This window comes from Rutidosis leptorrhynchoides, chromosome 4, assembly GCF_046630445.1.
Source record: "Rutidosis leptorrhynchoides isolate AG116_Rl617_1_P2 chromosome 4, CSIRO_AGI_Rlap_v1, whole genome shotgun sequence".
Classification (NCBI taxonomy): domain Eukaryota; kingdom Viridiplantae; phylum Streptophyta; class Magnoliopsida; order Asterales; family Asteraceae; genus Rutidosis; species Rutidosis leptorrhynchoides.
The window spans coordinates 567,866,939-567,880,938 of NC_092336.1; the positions used below are offsets into that span (position 1 = coordinate 567,866,939).

General features: G+C 36.2%; 2 protein-coding genes across 2 annotated transcripts in view; one reads left to right on the top strand and one right to left on the bottom strand.

Annotated features, from left to right (window-relative positions):
• Positions 1–7,882, bottom strand: part of LOC139842758 (uncharacterized) — a 46,111-nt gene extending 38,229 nt beyond the window's left edge. Inside the window, exon 1 of the mRNA XM_071832866.1 lies at positions 7,465–7,882. Coding sequence (XP_071688967.1) covers positions 7,465–7,882 — 418 coding nt within the window. The remainder of the gene's footprint in view (positions 1–7,464) is intronic.
• Positions 7,883–8,501: 619 nt separating this feature from the next.
• LOC139842759 (uncharacterized) lies at positions 8,502–9,727 on the top strand. The gene is made up of 2 exons (XM_071832867.1): positions 8,502–8,554; positions 9,220–9,727. Exons 1-2 carry the CDS (start codon positions 8,502–8,504, stop codon positions 9,725–9,727), a joined length of 561 nt encoding a protein of 186 aa, XP_071688968.1.
• The last annotated feature ends 4,273 nt before the right edge of the window (positions 9,728–14,000 follow it).

A 14,000-nucleotide genomic window follows, 5' to 3' on the forward strand; every position in this document is an offset into this window, starting at 1 on the left:
CACTTTTTATAAGTATGTGACATACACTAGTATTTTTTAAAGTTAAAACCTACATTGAAATAACAGTGAAAATATAAGGCGTATTTATAACTTTAATCCATAAAAAAACACACAAAACTGAAATAGTCATTATTATATCCCATGAATTTTTTCAAAACAAAATTCATACATCTATTGAGTAAGGGTGGTGATATTTCCACATCACTTTTTTATAAATCCACTAACATTTTATTATATTTCTCAAAATACGCTTTGTGTTATAGTCGTAATTGTTTAACTTGATAATATTATATTTCTCCCATTTTAGACGTTCCTTTCCTCATCTCACCTATTTTATTCGTCTCTTTCTCTTCCCATGTCTTTCCTTTTTCTTTCGGGGATTGATATTTCTACCATAAGAATTACTTGTTTCACCTAAATATACTAAAATGCCCTTAATGATAGCTTTACATAAACTTTTTATTTGATTTATTCAGGGTTAGTTTTGGAAGAAATATACTAAATGATGGTGGAAGGAGTAAATATGGAAGTAGAAGTATCATCTCCTCCTTCTTTTATTGTACTCAGTATCCATATTGTTTTATTTTTAAAAGGTTCAAGTAATCGTAACTTCTTTTTGCTAAAACCTTTGCTAGAAAGTAAAATATCCCACTTGCTTTATGGTTCATCGCAAAATAAATCAAACAAGTTGTGTTATCGGTAGATAAAGCTCAGTGAAGGTGTTCTTTATACTCATTAACTCGCGTTCCTACTAAAATTTGAAGACTACATTTTTAATAGACTTATGAATTTCTTATTCTTGTATTTATCTTTGCTTTAATTTCTTAAAATAAAATACTTTTCACAAATCCCTCTAATAATTATAACAAGAAATTGGTGAATTTCTAAGATAGAAAGGATGTTGGAGAAATAAGAATATGGGGCAGCGTGTTTGATTGCTAGAAGATTATAGTTTTATCATGTATCCGCTAGAAAGTGGCAGTAACTTGTAGCATTTGTTTTGAATCAATTTCGAGTAGTAATTGAATTGATCTGCTACTTCCGGTTTCATTTTCAGTCATTAGGATTTCAATTTATTTGGAAAAAAGTAATTGCCATGTTGTTAGTTGGTTGCAAAATTAGTAAAAAGAAGTGAATCGTTAAGGTTAATACTTAATACAATAATACGGATGATATGATTCTCAGCTATGTGAAAAAGGTTTATGTATATTTGAGATATAAAAAAAATTAGATGTAATAGATAATTATAAGATGATAAAACTGACTTGATTTTCTTCTCATTGATACACGTATATATACAAACGTACATACCCAACTTACAGATAAACTTGGAAGTGATAAGTCCTATTTGTAAGCAATCTAGTTGCTAACTAGTTTACAAAGTCATTCTGTAGAGTGACATGTTACAAACGTACCTATATGACTTGGTACGTATATGATATTTATACTAACATAATATATATGACTAATAGGGTCCCGCAGTCGAAACGGGAGGTTCACGGACGTTGAGACTGGTACGAAAATCATCAAAAAGAATCCTTGGTAGTCCTTTTGTAAATATGTCAGCTATTTGATATCTTGACGGGACGTGAAGAACTCGTACTTGACCTCTTGCCACTTTTTCGCGAACAAAGTGTATATCTAATTCGATGTGTTTTGTACGTTGGTGTTGGATAGGGTTGCTGCTCAAATAAATTGTGCTAACATTGTCACAATACACCATCGTTGCTTTGTTAATTGGATGATGTAATTCAAGTAGAAGATTGCGTAACCAACACGACTCGGATACTACATTGGCCACCCCCTATACTCGGCTTCCGTGCTCGACCTTGAGATCGTCGGTTGTCTTTTGGACGACCACGAGATTAAGTTGTCCCCGATATACACACAATACCCCGACGTGGATCGTCTCGTGTCGGGACAGCCCGCCCAATCTGCATCGGTATAGGATATAAGTTTATTAACCGGTGTTTTATTCAGTTGAAGCCCATAGTGTATTGTCTTTTGAACGTATCTTAGTATTCGTTTCAGGGCTGCCATGTGGCCCTCATGAGGAGAGTGCATATACAGGCACACTTGTTGAACCGAGTAGGCTATATCGGGCCTAGTGAAAGTGAGGTATTGAAGGGCTCCGGCAAGGCTTCAATGTTAGATTATGGAGACATTTATACAAAACGAGAAAAAAAAAAAAAAAAAACTGTTCCAACACTTGCACGGATTTTGCAGATTTCGGGAAGCGTGAAGCAGTCAAATGCGGCGCATCTTGACATGGATGCGGCGCATTCATAGAGCAAAATAGTCCGAGAGTTATTGATGCGGAGCATTGAGCTGATATGGCGCATCAGGGGTCAGATGCGGCGCATCACCATCTCGATGCGGCGCATCGAGTGCTGGTACATGAATCTGGAACGTGGAATTGAAGGGATGCGGCGCATCACCTCTCAGATGCGGCGCATCGCCTCTCTGTCAGCAATTTGGCAAGTTGCAACCTTTACATCCGAGCATGCTTTGGCCTCCTTTCACTTTAGGTGCAAAGTTAATCACTTTACACCTAAAATTAGGGCTGTGATCATGCCATTACAAGGTGGAAAGCATGGCTAGTTGGTAAACAAGATGATTACTTGTCATGATGAAGATTCCTAGCTAGTTGTCATGGTGTTCTTGTTTTCTCCTATATATAGAACTCATTGTATGCAATTGTAACACACCAAATACCGATTCTCAGTAATAAACACTCTCTAGTTGGTCCGTGGACTAAAGCAATCACACCGATTGCATATAACCACGTTATATCTTGTGTCGTTCTTACATTTTCGCATTTATTATCTTTCGTTCATTAAGTGGGTTTGAGTGATCTTGATAGAATCACTACTCGGCTAGTAGTCTTGTAGAATTACTAGCGTTGTTTGGGTCCTAATATCCTAACAACTGGTATCTAGAGCACAAGGTTTCGTTAAGGGAACGATGGCGGAAGATGGGAAGTTTAGAATCGACCGATTCGATGGGAGAGACTTTGGCTTTTGGAAGATGCAAATTGAAGTTTACTTGTATCAAAAGAAGCTACACCAACCCTTGTTAGAGACCAAGCCCGAAAGCATGGACGATGCCGATTGGACGCTTTTGGATCGTCAAGCTTTGGGTGCTATTCGTCTTTCACTTGCTAAGAACGTTGCATACAACGTTGTGAATGAGAAGATGACATTTGCTTGCTTGAAAGCACTCTCTAACATGTATGAGAAACCTACAGCTGCAAATAAGGTATTTCTCATGCGTCAATTGTTTAATACTAAGATGAAGGAAGGTACGAGTGCAACGGATCATATCAATGAATTTAATAATATCGTTTCAAGACTTGAATCGGTAGAGATTAAGTTTGATGATGAACTAAAAGCACTTATCTTGCTTTCATCATTACCGGAAAGTTGGTCGGGTACGGTTACCGCGGTTAGTAGCTCTACGGGAACTACTAAGCTAGCGTTTGAAGCTATAAGGGATTTGATTCTTGGTGAAGATACTCGTAGAAGAAACTCGGGAGAATCGACATCCGGTTCTTTGTTAAGTACCGACAACCGTGGTAGAAAATTTGAACGCGGTGAGAAGAAGGGTAGGAAGAAGTCTAAGAAGAGGCATCCATCAAAAGATAGAAGTGAAGTTACTTGTTGGGGTTGCAATTAAAAAGGGCACTTTCAAAGGAATTGCAAAAATGGTTCCACGAAAGGTGTAAACTTGGCCGAAGGGGAAAGTGATGATGCACTTTTGTGTAGTGTTGAAAATTCTATGGAGTCTTGGATCTTGGATTCGGGAGCTTCGTTTCATGCTACTCATATCAAAAGCATGATGAAGAATTTTCGTTCATATCAAGGCAAGGTGAGATTGGCGGACAACAAGCAACTCAACATAGAGGGCATTGGAGATGTTGTTTTGAAGACTACTTTTGGTTCTAATTGGACTTTGAAGAACGTAAGGTACATTCCTAAATTGAAAAGGAAACTTATTTCGGTTGGTCAATTAGATGATGAAGGTAACGCGGTTACTTTTGAAAACCGCCAATGGAAGGTGGTTAAGGGTAGTAGTATTGTGGCTCGTGGACATAAAAGGGGAACACTTTATATGGTTGAAGTGTTTGATGAAGACACGGTGGTTGTTACGGTTAATGTTGAGTCCGAATCAACTCTATGGCACCGAAGACTCGGGCATATGAGTGAGAAGGGTATGAAGATGCTTGTTTCGAGTGGGAGAATTCCGGATTTGAAAAAGGTAGAACTTGGGTTTTGCGAACCATGTGTATATGGGAAGCAAAAGAAGGTGACCTTTGGGAAATCAGGGAATGCACCTAAGTTGGAGAAATTGGAGCTCGTTCATACGGATGTGTTTGGTCCAACTAATGTAGAATCACATGGAGGTTCTCGTTATTATGTCACCTTCATTGACGACTCCACTCGAAAGGTATGGGTTTATTTTCTTAAAGCTAAATCCGATGTATTTAATACTTTTGTGAAGTGGAAAGCTATGGTAGAAAATGAAACAAACTTGAAAGTCAAGAGCTTGAAGTCGGATAATGGAGGGGAATATGGTAGTCTTGAGTTTAAAGACCATTGTGCAAAGCTCGGTATTAGAATGTTGAAAACGGTACCGGAGACACCGCAACACAATGGGGTCGCCGAACGTATGAATCGTACGTTAAATGAAAGGGCTAAGAGTATGAGAATATATGCCGGTTTGCCTAAAATGTTTTGGGCGGATGCGGTTAACACGGCGGCTTATTTGATAAATAGGGGACCCTCAACACCGTTGGGTTTCCGAATTCCCGAGGAAGAATGGCAAGGCAAGAAGGTGAGTTATGGTCACCTTAGGATCTTTGGGTGTAATGCATATGTGAAGACCAAAGATGCGGATAAAGACAAGCTTGAAGCTAAGTCAAAGAAGTGTATTTTCATAGGCTACGGGTCGGATGAAATGGGCTATCGTTGTTGGGACAACGAAGCTAGAAAAGTAATTCGTTCGCGAGATGTTACTTTTGATGAAGATTCGGTCTATGGCAAACCGGAAACGGGGAGTCCTAAACCGAGTCAAGTTACTTTTGACGATGTTTCTATTGATGATCTTGCAGGTTCTAGTGGGAGTTTGGGAAACAATGAATTGCCGAATGACGGTGAGGTGTCGGGAAATGCTAATGATGGGGATGATTCGGAAAGCGGTGATGATTCCGAACATAGTGCGAGTTCTAGTGATGAGGAGGTTACAAATGAAACCGGTCCAACCATTTCGGTTAATCCTACACTAAGACGCTCGACTAGAGTGCCCAAACCTAATCCTAGGTATTCTCCATCAGCAAACTACTTGCTCTATACCGAGAATGGTGAACCCGAAAGTTACTTTGAGGCAAGAAAAACAAAAGAATCCATACAATGGGAACTTGCCATGAAAGAAGAGATGGGATCACTTGAGAAGAACAAGACTTGGTCACTAGTGAAGTTACCTCATGATAAAAGGGCATTGCAAAGAAAATGGGTATATAGAATCAAGAATGAGATGGATGGCAAGAAAAGGTACAAGGCTCGTTTGGTAGTCAAAGGCTTTCAACAAAAGGAAGGGGTTGACTACAAAGAGATATTTTCACCGGTAGTTAAAATGACTACTATCCGTTTGGTACTTTCTATGGTTGCATCCAAAGACTTACATCTAGAGCAACTAGATGTGAAGACTGCATTCTTGCATGGTGATCTTGTTGAAGAGATCTACATGAGGCAACCCGAGGGCTTTGAGGTAAAGGGTAAAGAGAAGTGGGTTTGTAAGCTAAAGAAAAGTTTGTATGGGTTGAAGCAAGCACCTCGGCAATGGTACTTGAAGTTTGACGAGTTTATGAAGAAGATTGGTTTCTTAAGATGTGAAGCGGATCACTGTTGCTACTTGAAGAAATTCAAGTCTTCTTACATAATCTTATTGTTGTATGTTGATGACATGTTACTTGCAGGTTCAAACATGTCCGAAATTAACAAGTTGAAGGGATTACTTTCCCGAGAATTTGAGATGAAAGATCTTGGCGGTGCTAGGCAAATACTTGGCATGAGTATTGTGCGTAATCGTTTGAAGGGTACTCTATACTTGTCTCAATCCAAATATATTGAGAAAGTAGTAGAGAGGTTCAACATGGAAGATTCAAAGGCCCGTTCTATGCCTTTGGGAAGCACCTTAAAGTTATCGAAAAGTCAATCACCAAAGACGGAAAGAGACAAGAAGGATATGGAAAAGGTTCCATATGCATCGGCCGTGGGTAGCATTATGTATGCCATGGTTTGTACAAGACCCGATATTGCTCAAGCAGTGGGAGTTGTAAATCGTTATATGTCTAATCCGGGGAAAGAGCATTGGGAAGCGGTCAAATGGTTGCTTCGTTATTTGAAAGGTACTTCTAATATGGGATTGTGTTTCTCCAAAAACAATCTCATACTTAGAGGTTATGCGGATGCTAATTTGGGTGGATGTGATGATTCGGGGAAAAGCACTACGGGTTATGTTTTCACAATGGGGAAGACGGCGATTAGTTGGTTATCTCGATTGCAAAAGAGTGTTGCTTTGTCAACCACCGAAGCCGAATACATGGCTATTGCGGAAGTTTCTAAAGAGCTAGTGTGGTTGAAGAACTTCTTAGGTGAGTTGGGTAAAAGACAAGACTATTGCGTCTTGTATTGTGATAATCAAAGTGCGGTTCATCTTGGGAAGAATCCAGTGTTTCATAGTCGAACGAAACACATCAAGATAAGGTATCATTTTATTCGACAACATATAAATGATCGCACTTTATTCTTGGAGAAAATCCTTGGTAAGAAGAATCCTGCCGATATGTTTACTAAGGTGGTTACGACGGAGAAATTGAGGTTTTGCATTACCTCAATTGGTCTTCTCATGAATTGATGAGAGAAGACCCCAGCTAGAGATGTGAATGGTGTTACAAGTTTAACAAGTAGTATTGAAGACCTTTTATCGAAAGTCTACTCATCCGAAGAATGTTTTGAGCGTGCGTGTCCCAAATGGTATTTGGCGGTAATCGAAGGTGGTTTAATGTTCTTGGTTAATTCATTGATATGATTGGAGTTTTGTTCAAAGTCTCCAAGTGGGAGATTTGTTAGATTATGGAGACATTTATACAAAACGAGAAAAAAAAAAAAAACTGTTCCATGATAGATACACGTAACATTTCTGAAGAAGTGATTAAAAGTATATCATCCACGTACAATAAAATATATGCAGTGTCTCGCCCTTGTTTTTAGATGAAAAGAGAATGATCACAACGACTATGTTGAAATCCATGTGTAGATACGTGATTTGCAAACCTTTGATACCAAGCTCTCGGTGCTTGTTTTTGCCCGTATAGTGATTTATTTAACTTACACACGTAGCCCGGGTAATTGGGGTCCCGAAAACCCATCGGTTGGTGCATGTAAAATGTTTCATCGAGTGTACCGTGAAGAAACGCGTTTTTAACATCGAGTTGTCTTATCGACCAATTATTTGAAAGAGCCAACGTTAATACAACCCGTATAGTAGCCGGTTTGACAACCGGACTAAATGTTTCTTTGCAATCTATTCCAACCTGTTGAGACCTGCCATCACCAACTAAACGAGCTTTGTATCGCTCAAAAGACCCGTCAGATCGTAATTTATGTTTAAAAATCCACATAGAACGTATTACATGCATATTAGGGTCACGAGGTACTAAATCCCATGTCTTGTTATTAATAAGAGCGTTATATTCATCGGTCATAGCAAGCTTCCAATTAGGGTCATAGAGTGCTTCAGTTGGAGATTTAGGAATGGGTGATAGAGTTTTGGTGGTTGTAAATAGATTGAATTTTGGGTTGGGTTTACGTATATTAGACATGCTACGTGTGTGGACTTTGTTTGTTGGAATGTTGGGAGCAGGATTAGTGGTGGAAGTTGTAGGAATTGATTGATCAGAAGGTTCGTTACTTGATTGGTCAGTGTTGATTTGAGATGTTTGATTATTATTTATAGAAGTGTTTGTTTGATTTATTGCATTGTTGTTATTGATTGGTGGACTAGTGGTATGGACAGTAGGAGTAGTAGATTGATTTTGAGTTTGAGAAGTAGAAGTAGAAGTTGTATTTTGTTCTTGGGCGTCAGAAGGTGCTGATGATGGGGTAGTATTTATGTTGGGCTCTTGTACAGATTCATTATGATCGAATGAAGTTGGTGGGTGTAAGTTATTTATTATATTATGTAGGAACGAGTAAGATTCGGTTTGTGATGAGTTTACAAAGGGAAATATATTTTCTTCGAAAAGTACATGTCTAGAAATTATGATTTTCTTTCCATATAAATCGTAACACTTGTAGCCTCTATGTGAATCCGGGTAGCCCAAAAACACGCAAGGAGTAGAGCGGGGTTGTAGTTTATTGATGGTGGTTGACGGATATAGTGGATAGCAAAGACATCCGAAAGTACGTAGGTGATCATATTTTGGTATTCGATTGAATAAGATGTGTGTAGGAGTTTTGTATTGTAGAAGTTTTCTTGGGAGTATGTTTAGAAGGTATGTGGCCATGGAGAGGGCATGGTGCCAAAATCGTGATGGAACGGATGAGTGAGCTAGGAGAGTACGAACTATATTATTTATAGCACGTATTTTTCGTTCGGCTTTGCCATTTTGAGCCTAGGTGTAAGGACAAGAAAAACGAAATGACATACCATTGTCGTTGTAAAATTGTTTAAAGGATGAGTTGTTGTATTCAGTTCCATTATCACATTGGATTGTTTTTATAGGTTTAGAGAATTGTGTTTTAATGTAGGCGTTAAGTTTTAAGAAGGTAGTGTACACTTGAGCTTTATGTCCTATGGGAAATGTCCACAAATAATTGGAGAAATCATCAAGATAAAGAATATAATATTTATGGCCACCTGAGCTAGTAATGAGAGAAGTCCAAACATCACTATAAATAATATCAAAAGGTGATAAGGTACTAGAAGATGAATCAATCACAAAAACCACCCAACCAATCAATCACATCACTCAATCAATCCCCATCAAGCTTGAAGTTGAAACAAGCCAATACACAGCATGGGCCGAATTGTTTAAAATTCATTGTAAGGCTCATGGTGTTATGAATCACCTTCTTCATGAATCACCTTCTGCAACGGGTGGAAGCTCTAAAGAACCTGCAATAACTCAAGAAAAGTGGGATCAAACTGATGCAATAGTCCTGCAGTGGATATATATGCTACTATCTCCACAGACCTTCTTCACACAATCCTTCAAAAAGACGCCACAGCAAAGAAAGCCTGGGACAGGCTGGACGAAATCTTTAGCGACAACAAACACTCCCGTGCTCTAGCTCTTGACATTCAATTCATGAATATCAAGCTTGATAATTTCTCATCCGTCTCTGCCTACTGTCAGGAAATAAAAATGATTGCTGACCAAATCTCAAATGTTAGTGAACCTGTAATAGATAAACGAATGGTCCTTCAACTAATTAGCGGGCTGAATGATGCTTATGATGTCATCGGATCACAAATTCAACATGCCAAAGAGTTACCTAAATTCTACGAAGCAAGATCAATGCTGATTTTAGAAGAAAACAGAAAGAATCGGTCCTCTAACACCGTCACAGCCTCATCTGAAACTGCCCTTATCGCTACAGTGAACAACAAAGTTAATCGACAACACCAAAACCCTAACGATCGTACCAATTTTACTAATTCTTAGACCAATCGGGGTAGAGGGGGCTGTTCTGGTGGACGCGGTGGTAGATCGACGAACAGGGGCAGAGGAAGAGGCGGTGGTTATAATCCAGGTGTTCATAATGGTTATCGCCAACAGTGGAATATTACTAATCCATGGAACTCACCCCAAAATTGGGCTAATTACCCACCAGTACCTTATCCCACATCCACTTGGGCCAGGCCCAATGCAATTAATAACTCACCTGGAGTTTTAGGCCCTAGACCACATCAAGTTAACATGGCTACTGTTGCACCTTCAAATCCTGGGTATGCTCCGACTGATATCGAACAAGCACTTCATACCATGACTCTTAATCCCCCTGATGATACATGGTACATGGACACAGGCGCTTCATCTCACATGTCGGGTTCACAAGGTATGATCTCGTCTTTTATTAATAAGAATGTTTTAAAAGAAATTATGGTCGGGAATGGTAATACAATTCCAATTAAGGGTCTTGGGTATTCAACTATACCTACAAAACACCACCCATTACATCTTAATTCCATACTATACTCTCCACACCTTATTAATAATTTAATTTCTGTTCGTCGTTTATCAACTGACAATAACCTTGCTATTACATTTGATCCGTTTGGCTTCTCTGTGAAGGATTACAGGACGCGAATTCCACTACTGAGATGTAATAGTCAAGGGGACCTCTATCCGTTCACGCTTTCCGCACTTCAACAAATAACTACTCCATCTACCTTTATTGCTGTAACTCAAGATCTTTGGCACCGGCGTCTTGGACATCCCGGGGCTAATATTCTTCAAAAGCTTAGAAATAATGTTTCAATTTCTAGTAATAATAATGCACAATCATCTAGTTTGTGTCAATCTTGTGTCTTTGGTAAACACATCAAAATGCCATTTTATGATTCATCCTCTAGTCAATCAGTCACTAAATGAAGCTCGCCCCAAGGTATTTACCTTGAAGGGAATCGAACCCGTGACCTCTTGCTTCATTACAAACGTACCTATATGACTTGGTACGTATGATATTTATACTAACATAATATATATGACTAATGTTGTGATTTAGCGCACTTTCAAGACCCGAGAAATTAATAGAACAATTAAGCAATAAATAAAGACACAAGGATTTACGTGGTTCGGCGTGAGGCCTAGTCCACGGGCGGAAGCAGAGATGAATTTTACTAGCAAATATGGCAAACCCGAGGTTACAATGTATCACTCTAATCTAGGCTCCAAAAATACTAATGAAGTATTTGGACCACTCACTAGATTATTTGTCACACCCCCAAAATGGACCAGGGGTAATTGTGACCAATCATATCATAACACAGTTGTATAAGCGAGAACGACTCTAAATGAGACGTTTTATTTATTAAATAAACAGCGGAAGCATTATTCAAAGTTTTACATCATAAGAGTACAGTAAATGGAAAATGTCTTAAACAAAATGATAAATATTAATGATGGACTCCATGCAAGCAGCAAAGCATACATCAATCATCTAGTAGCAAGTAGCAGCTAGCTCAATCATCACCTGAGACAAAACACGCTTAAAGTGTCAACCAAAAAGGTTGAGTGAAATTCATAGGTTTATAAATAATATCCAAAGTTTTAGACCACAAGATTTAGTTTAAAGTTGATTGATATAGAAATATCAATCTAAAAGTGTTGCTGCATTTTGTAATATCGCTACTAAACAAGTTTACCCTATGACACCTTGTACTGTCAGTGTCATGGAATCATTATTATGTAACCAAAGACCAACGGTCGAATGGTTAGAGACGTTACTCTCAATAGGCCTACTCACAATAATTAAGTTTGCATTTAAACGTAGCAATTAACGATATTACGGTAGGGATTTAGCATGAATCAAAGCATGACAGCATAGTTAACAATTTAGTACTTGTGTCTAAGCGTAAAACAGTTATAAAGCAAGCATGTGTCTCACCCCAAAAGTTGTAAAACAGTTATGAAACAGTAAAAATTGGGGCTATGAAGTTCACCTTAGTAGCACACGAAAGAATTGAACGGAAGGACGTGACCGAGATCTCAACCTAGAGATAGAACGTATGATCAGACATTGCCTAACAGACAATAGTATATAGTACTATATTGATAGTAATGGTTCACTAAAGAATTTCCATTTTCAGAAGGTTACTATTTATGGAAAGTTTCCACTTATAGTAATTTTCCAATTTTAGAAAGTTCGGGTTAATCTTTAGCAAGACGTTGTATAACTTTACTCAAACTTCGTTGCTATCAAATAAGTCAGGAATGACCAGATGTAACCGGGGGCCCAGGATTCTTGACCAGAATCTAAGTCATGGCATTCGAGATCCACAAGCTTACCCATAAATGGCAACCTAGACATCATTCACTTACGACCGTGAGTAGCGATGAAGTTCACATGAATTATACATTATCTTTGATTAACCTTCACTTTAGGTGTATACACACAACGAATTATTAATGTACTTAATAATTATATATGTGTTAATATAACCTAAGTTTTATTTAATATTTAGTTATTATACCTTAGTATGTCTTATATATATTAAATATAATTACCTTTAAATAAATACCTAAATTACTTCAAAAATAATAGTGTTTTATTAATCGAACATTATTCAAAAATGTCTAAATAATAAATTAAATATCTAAAAATTATATACATAATTTTTATAGTCCTAGTTAATCATATAGATTAGTAGAAAAATTTAAGAAAATGTTTTTATTATATATTTTTGTATTTATTTTTGTTTTTACCCTTAATGTATTCACAAAACAATTTTAATTCTACATAATTACTAAATAAACCCAAATAATTATTTTTATAATTTTTATAAGTTTCTATCAGTCTAATAACCTGTATAAAAATATTTAAAAAATATTTTTTTATTATTTTATATTTATTCTTAATTTACCTTTGAATTACATAATAATAGAGTTTAATTATATAATAAATACCAATTTGACCCAAGTAATTATTTTTATAATTTTTTCAGATCTATATAAGTTTTAAAAACTCATAAAAAAATTATATATATTTTATTTTTGGTTAAAAGTATTTATTACGAATTTTACATTATTTTTACGTTTAAACACTACATAATTCGTATTTAATTATAAATAATATTCCATAAATTATCAAAATTATTTTTATGCATCATAACACTTATAATACTAATTATAACATATAAACATAATTAATTTCGAATTTTATAAAGAATATACAATAAATATAAATATAAATGACAATATTGAAAAAAAATTAATAAAAATAGAAAGTACCTCAAATTTTCTTCAAGGTTTTGAGAGAATAACTTAAGTTTTTGTGTTTGACAAGAAAAAATGAATGAGGAGCCATGTATTTATAGGTAAAAAATAGTTGGTGAAAAGAAAAAAATAATAATAAAATAAAGGTGTCAATTTTGACAAAATAATAAAAACATGTTAAAAATGTTTTTAATAAGTTTTTGTTTTTGAAAATATTTAGTCAAAGTTCATGGGCTCATTATTTAATTTATTAAAAAAAATCTTATTTCTTTTTATTTTTATTTTTTTTATAAGCTAAAAATATATATAATAATTAAAATAACTTATCATTTAATTAATAATTATGTTACATATAGTTTTAAATATAATACGCATTAATATTAACTAAAGTTATTTTATATAATTAGTGTAAACTTTAGTTAACAGAACGTGTCAACTAAAAATAAATATTTGATCAACGTCGAATTTAATTATATATTACGTATGGATAACAACCCTATAGTCAAATTAGTCAATTCAGGTATGGAAATATGAGGGTTGTTATAGTACCTACCCGTTAAAAGAAATTTCGTCCCGAAATTTAGTTGTTGCCATTAATCGGTGTTGTTCGTACATAGACGAGGATATTTACGTTTTATTTGGTTTTCACGTTCCCAGGTATGCTCGGGGCCTTGCGTGAATTTCAACGGATAGAATATTGTTCTGTTTCAAGAATTAAAATCATACATACCATAATTTCTACAAGTTCTTCTACGAAGTGCATTTTATTATTAATGCGGAGATCATTCAAAATGATGATGTTATACAAGTCATTTCAGTAAATTGGATATATAAAATGTGTTATGAATAATATCGAGCTCATTTAAACCTTTAGCGTTTATGCCACAATGTTAGGGTAGACAAAACAGAGAGTAGTTCATGAAAATTATAGTCATGAAGTTTGATAGAGATCATCATTATTTACAACAAGAATATTGTAATGATGAATATAAGTTGAAGA

Bases quoted from the DNA above. Each gene is read 5' to 3' on its own strand.
- LOC139842759 (XM_071832867.1), top strand. From the start codon at position 8,502: ATGTGTGTAGGAGTTTTGTATTGTAGAAGTTTTCTTGGGAGTATGTTT. The intron at 8,555-9,219 runs GTATGTGGCCAT...CTGATGCAATAG, and splicing joins CTTGGGAGTATGTTTAGAAG to TCCTGCAGTGGATATATATG.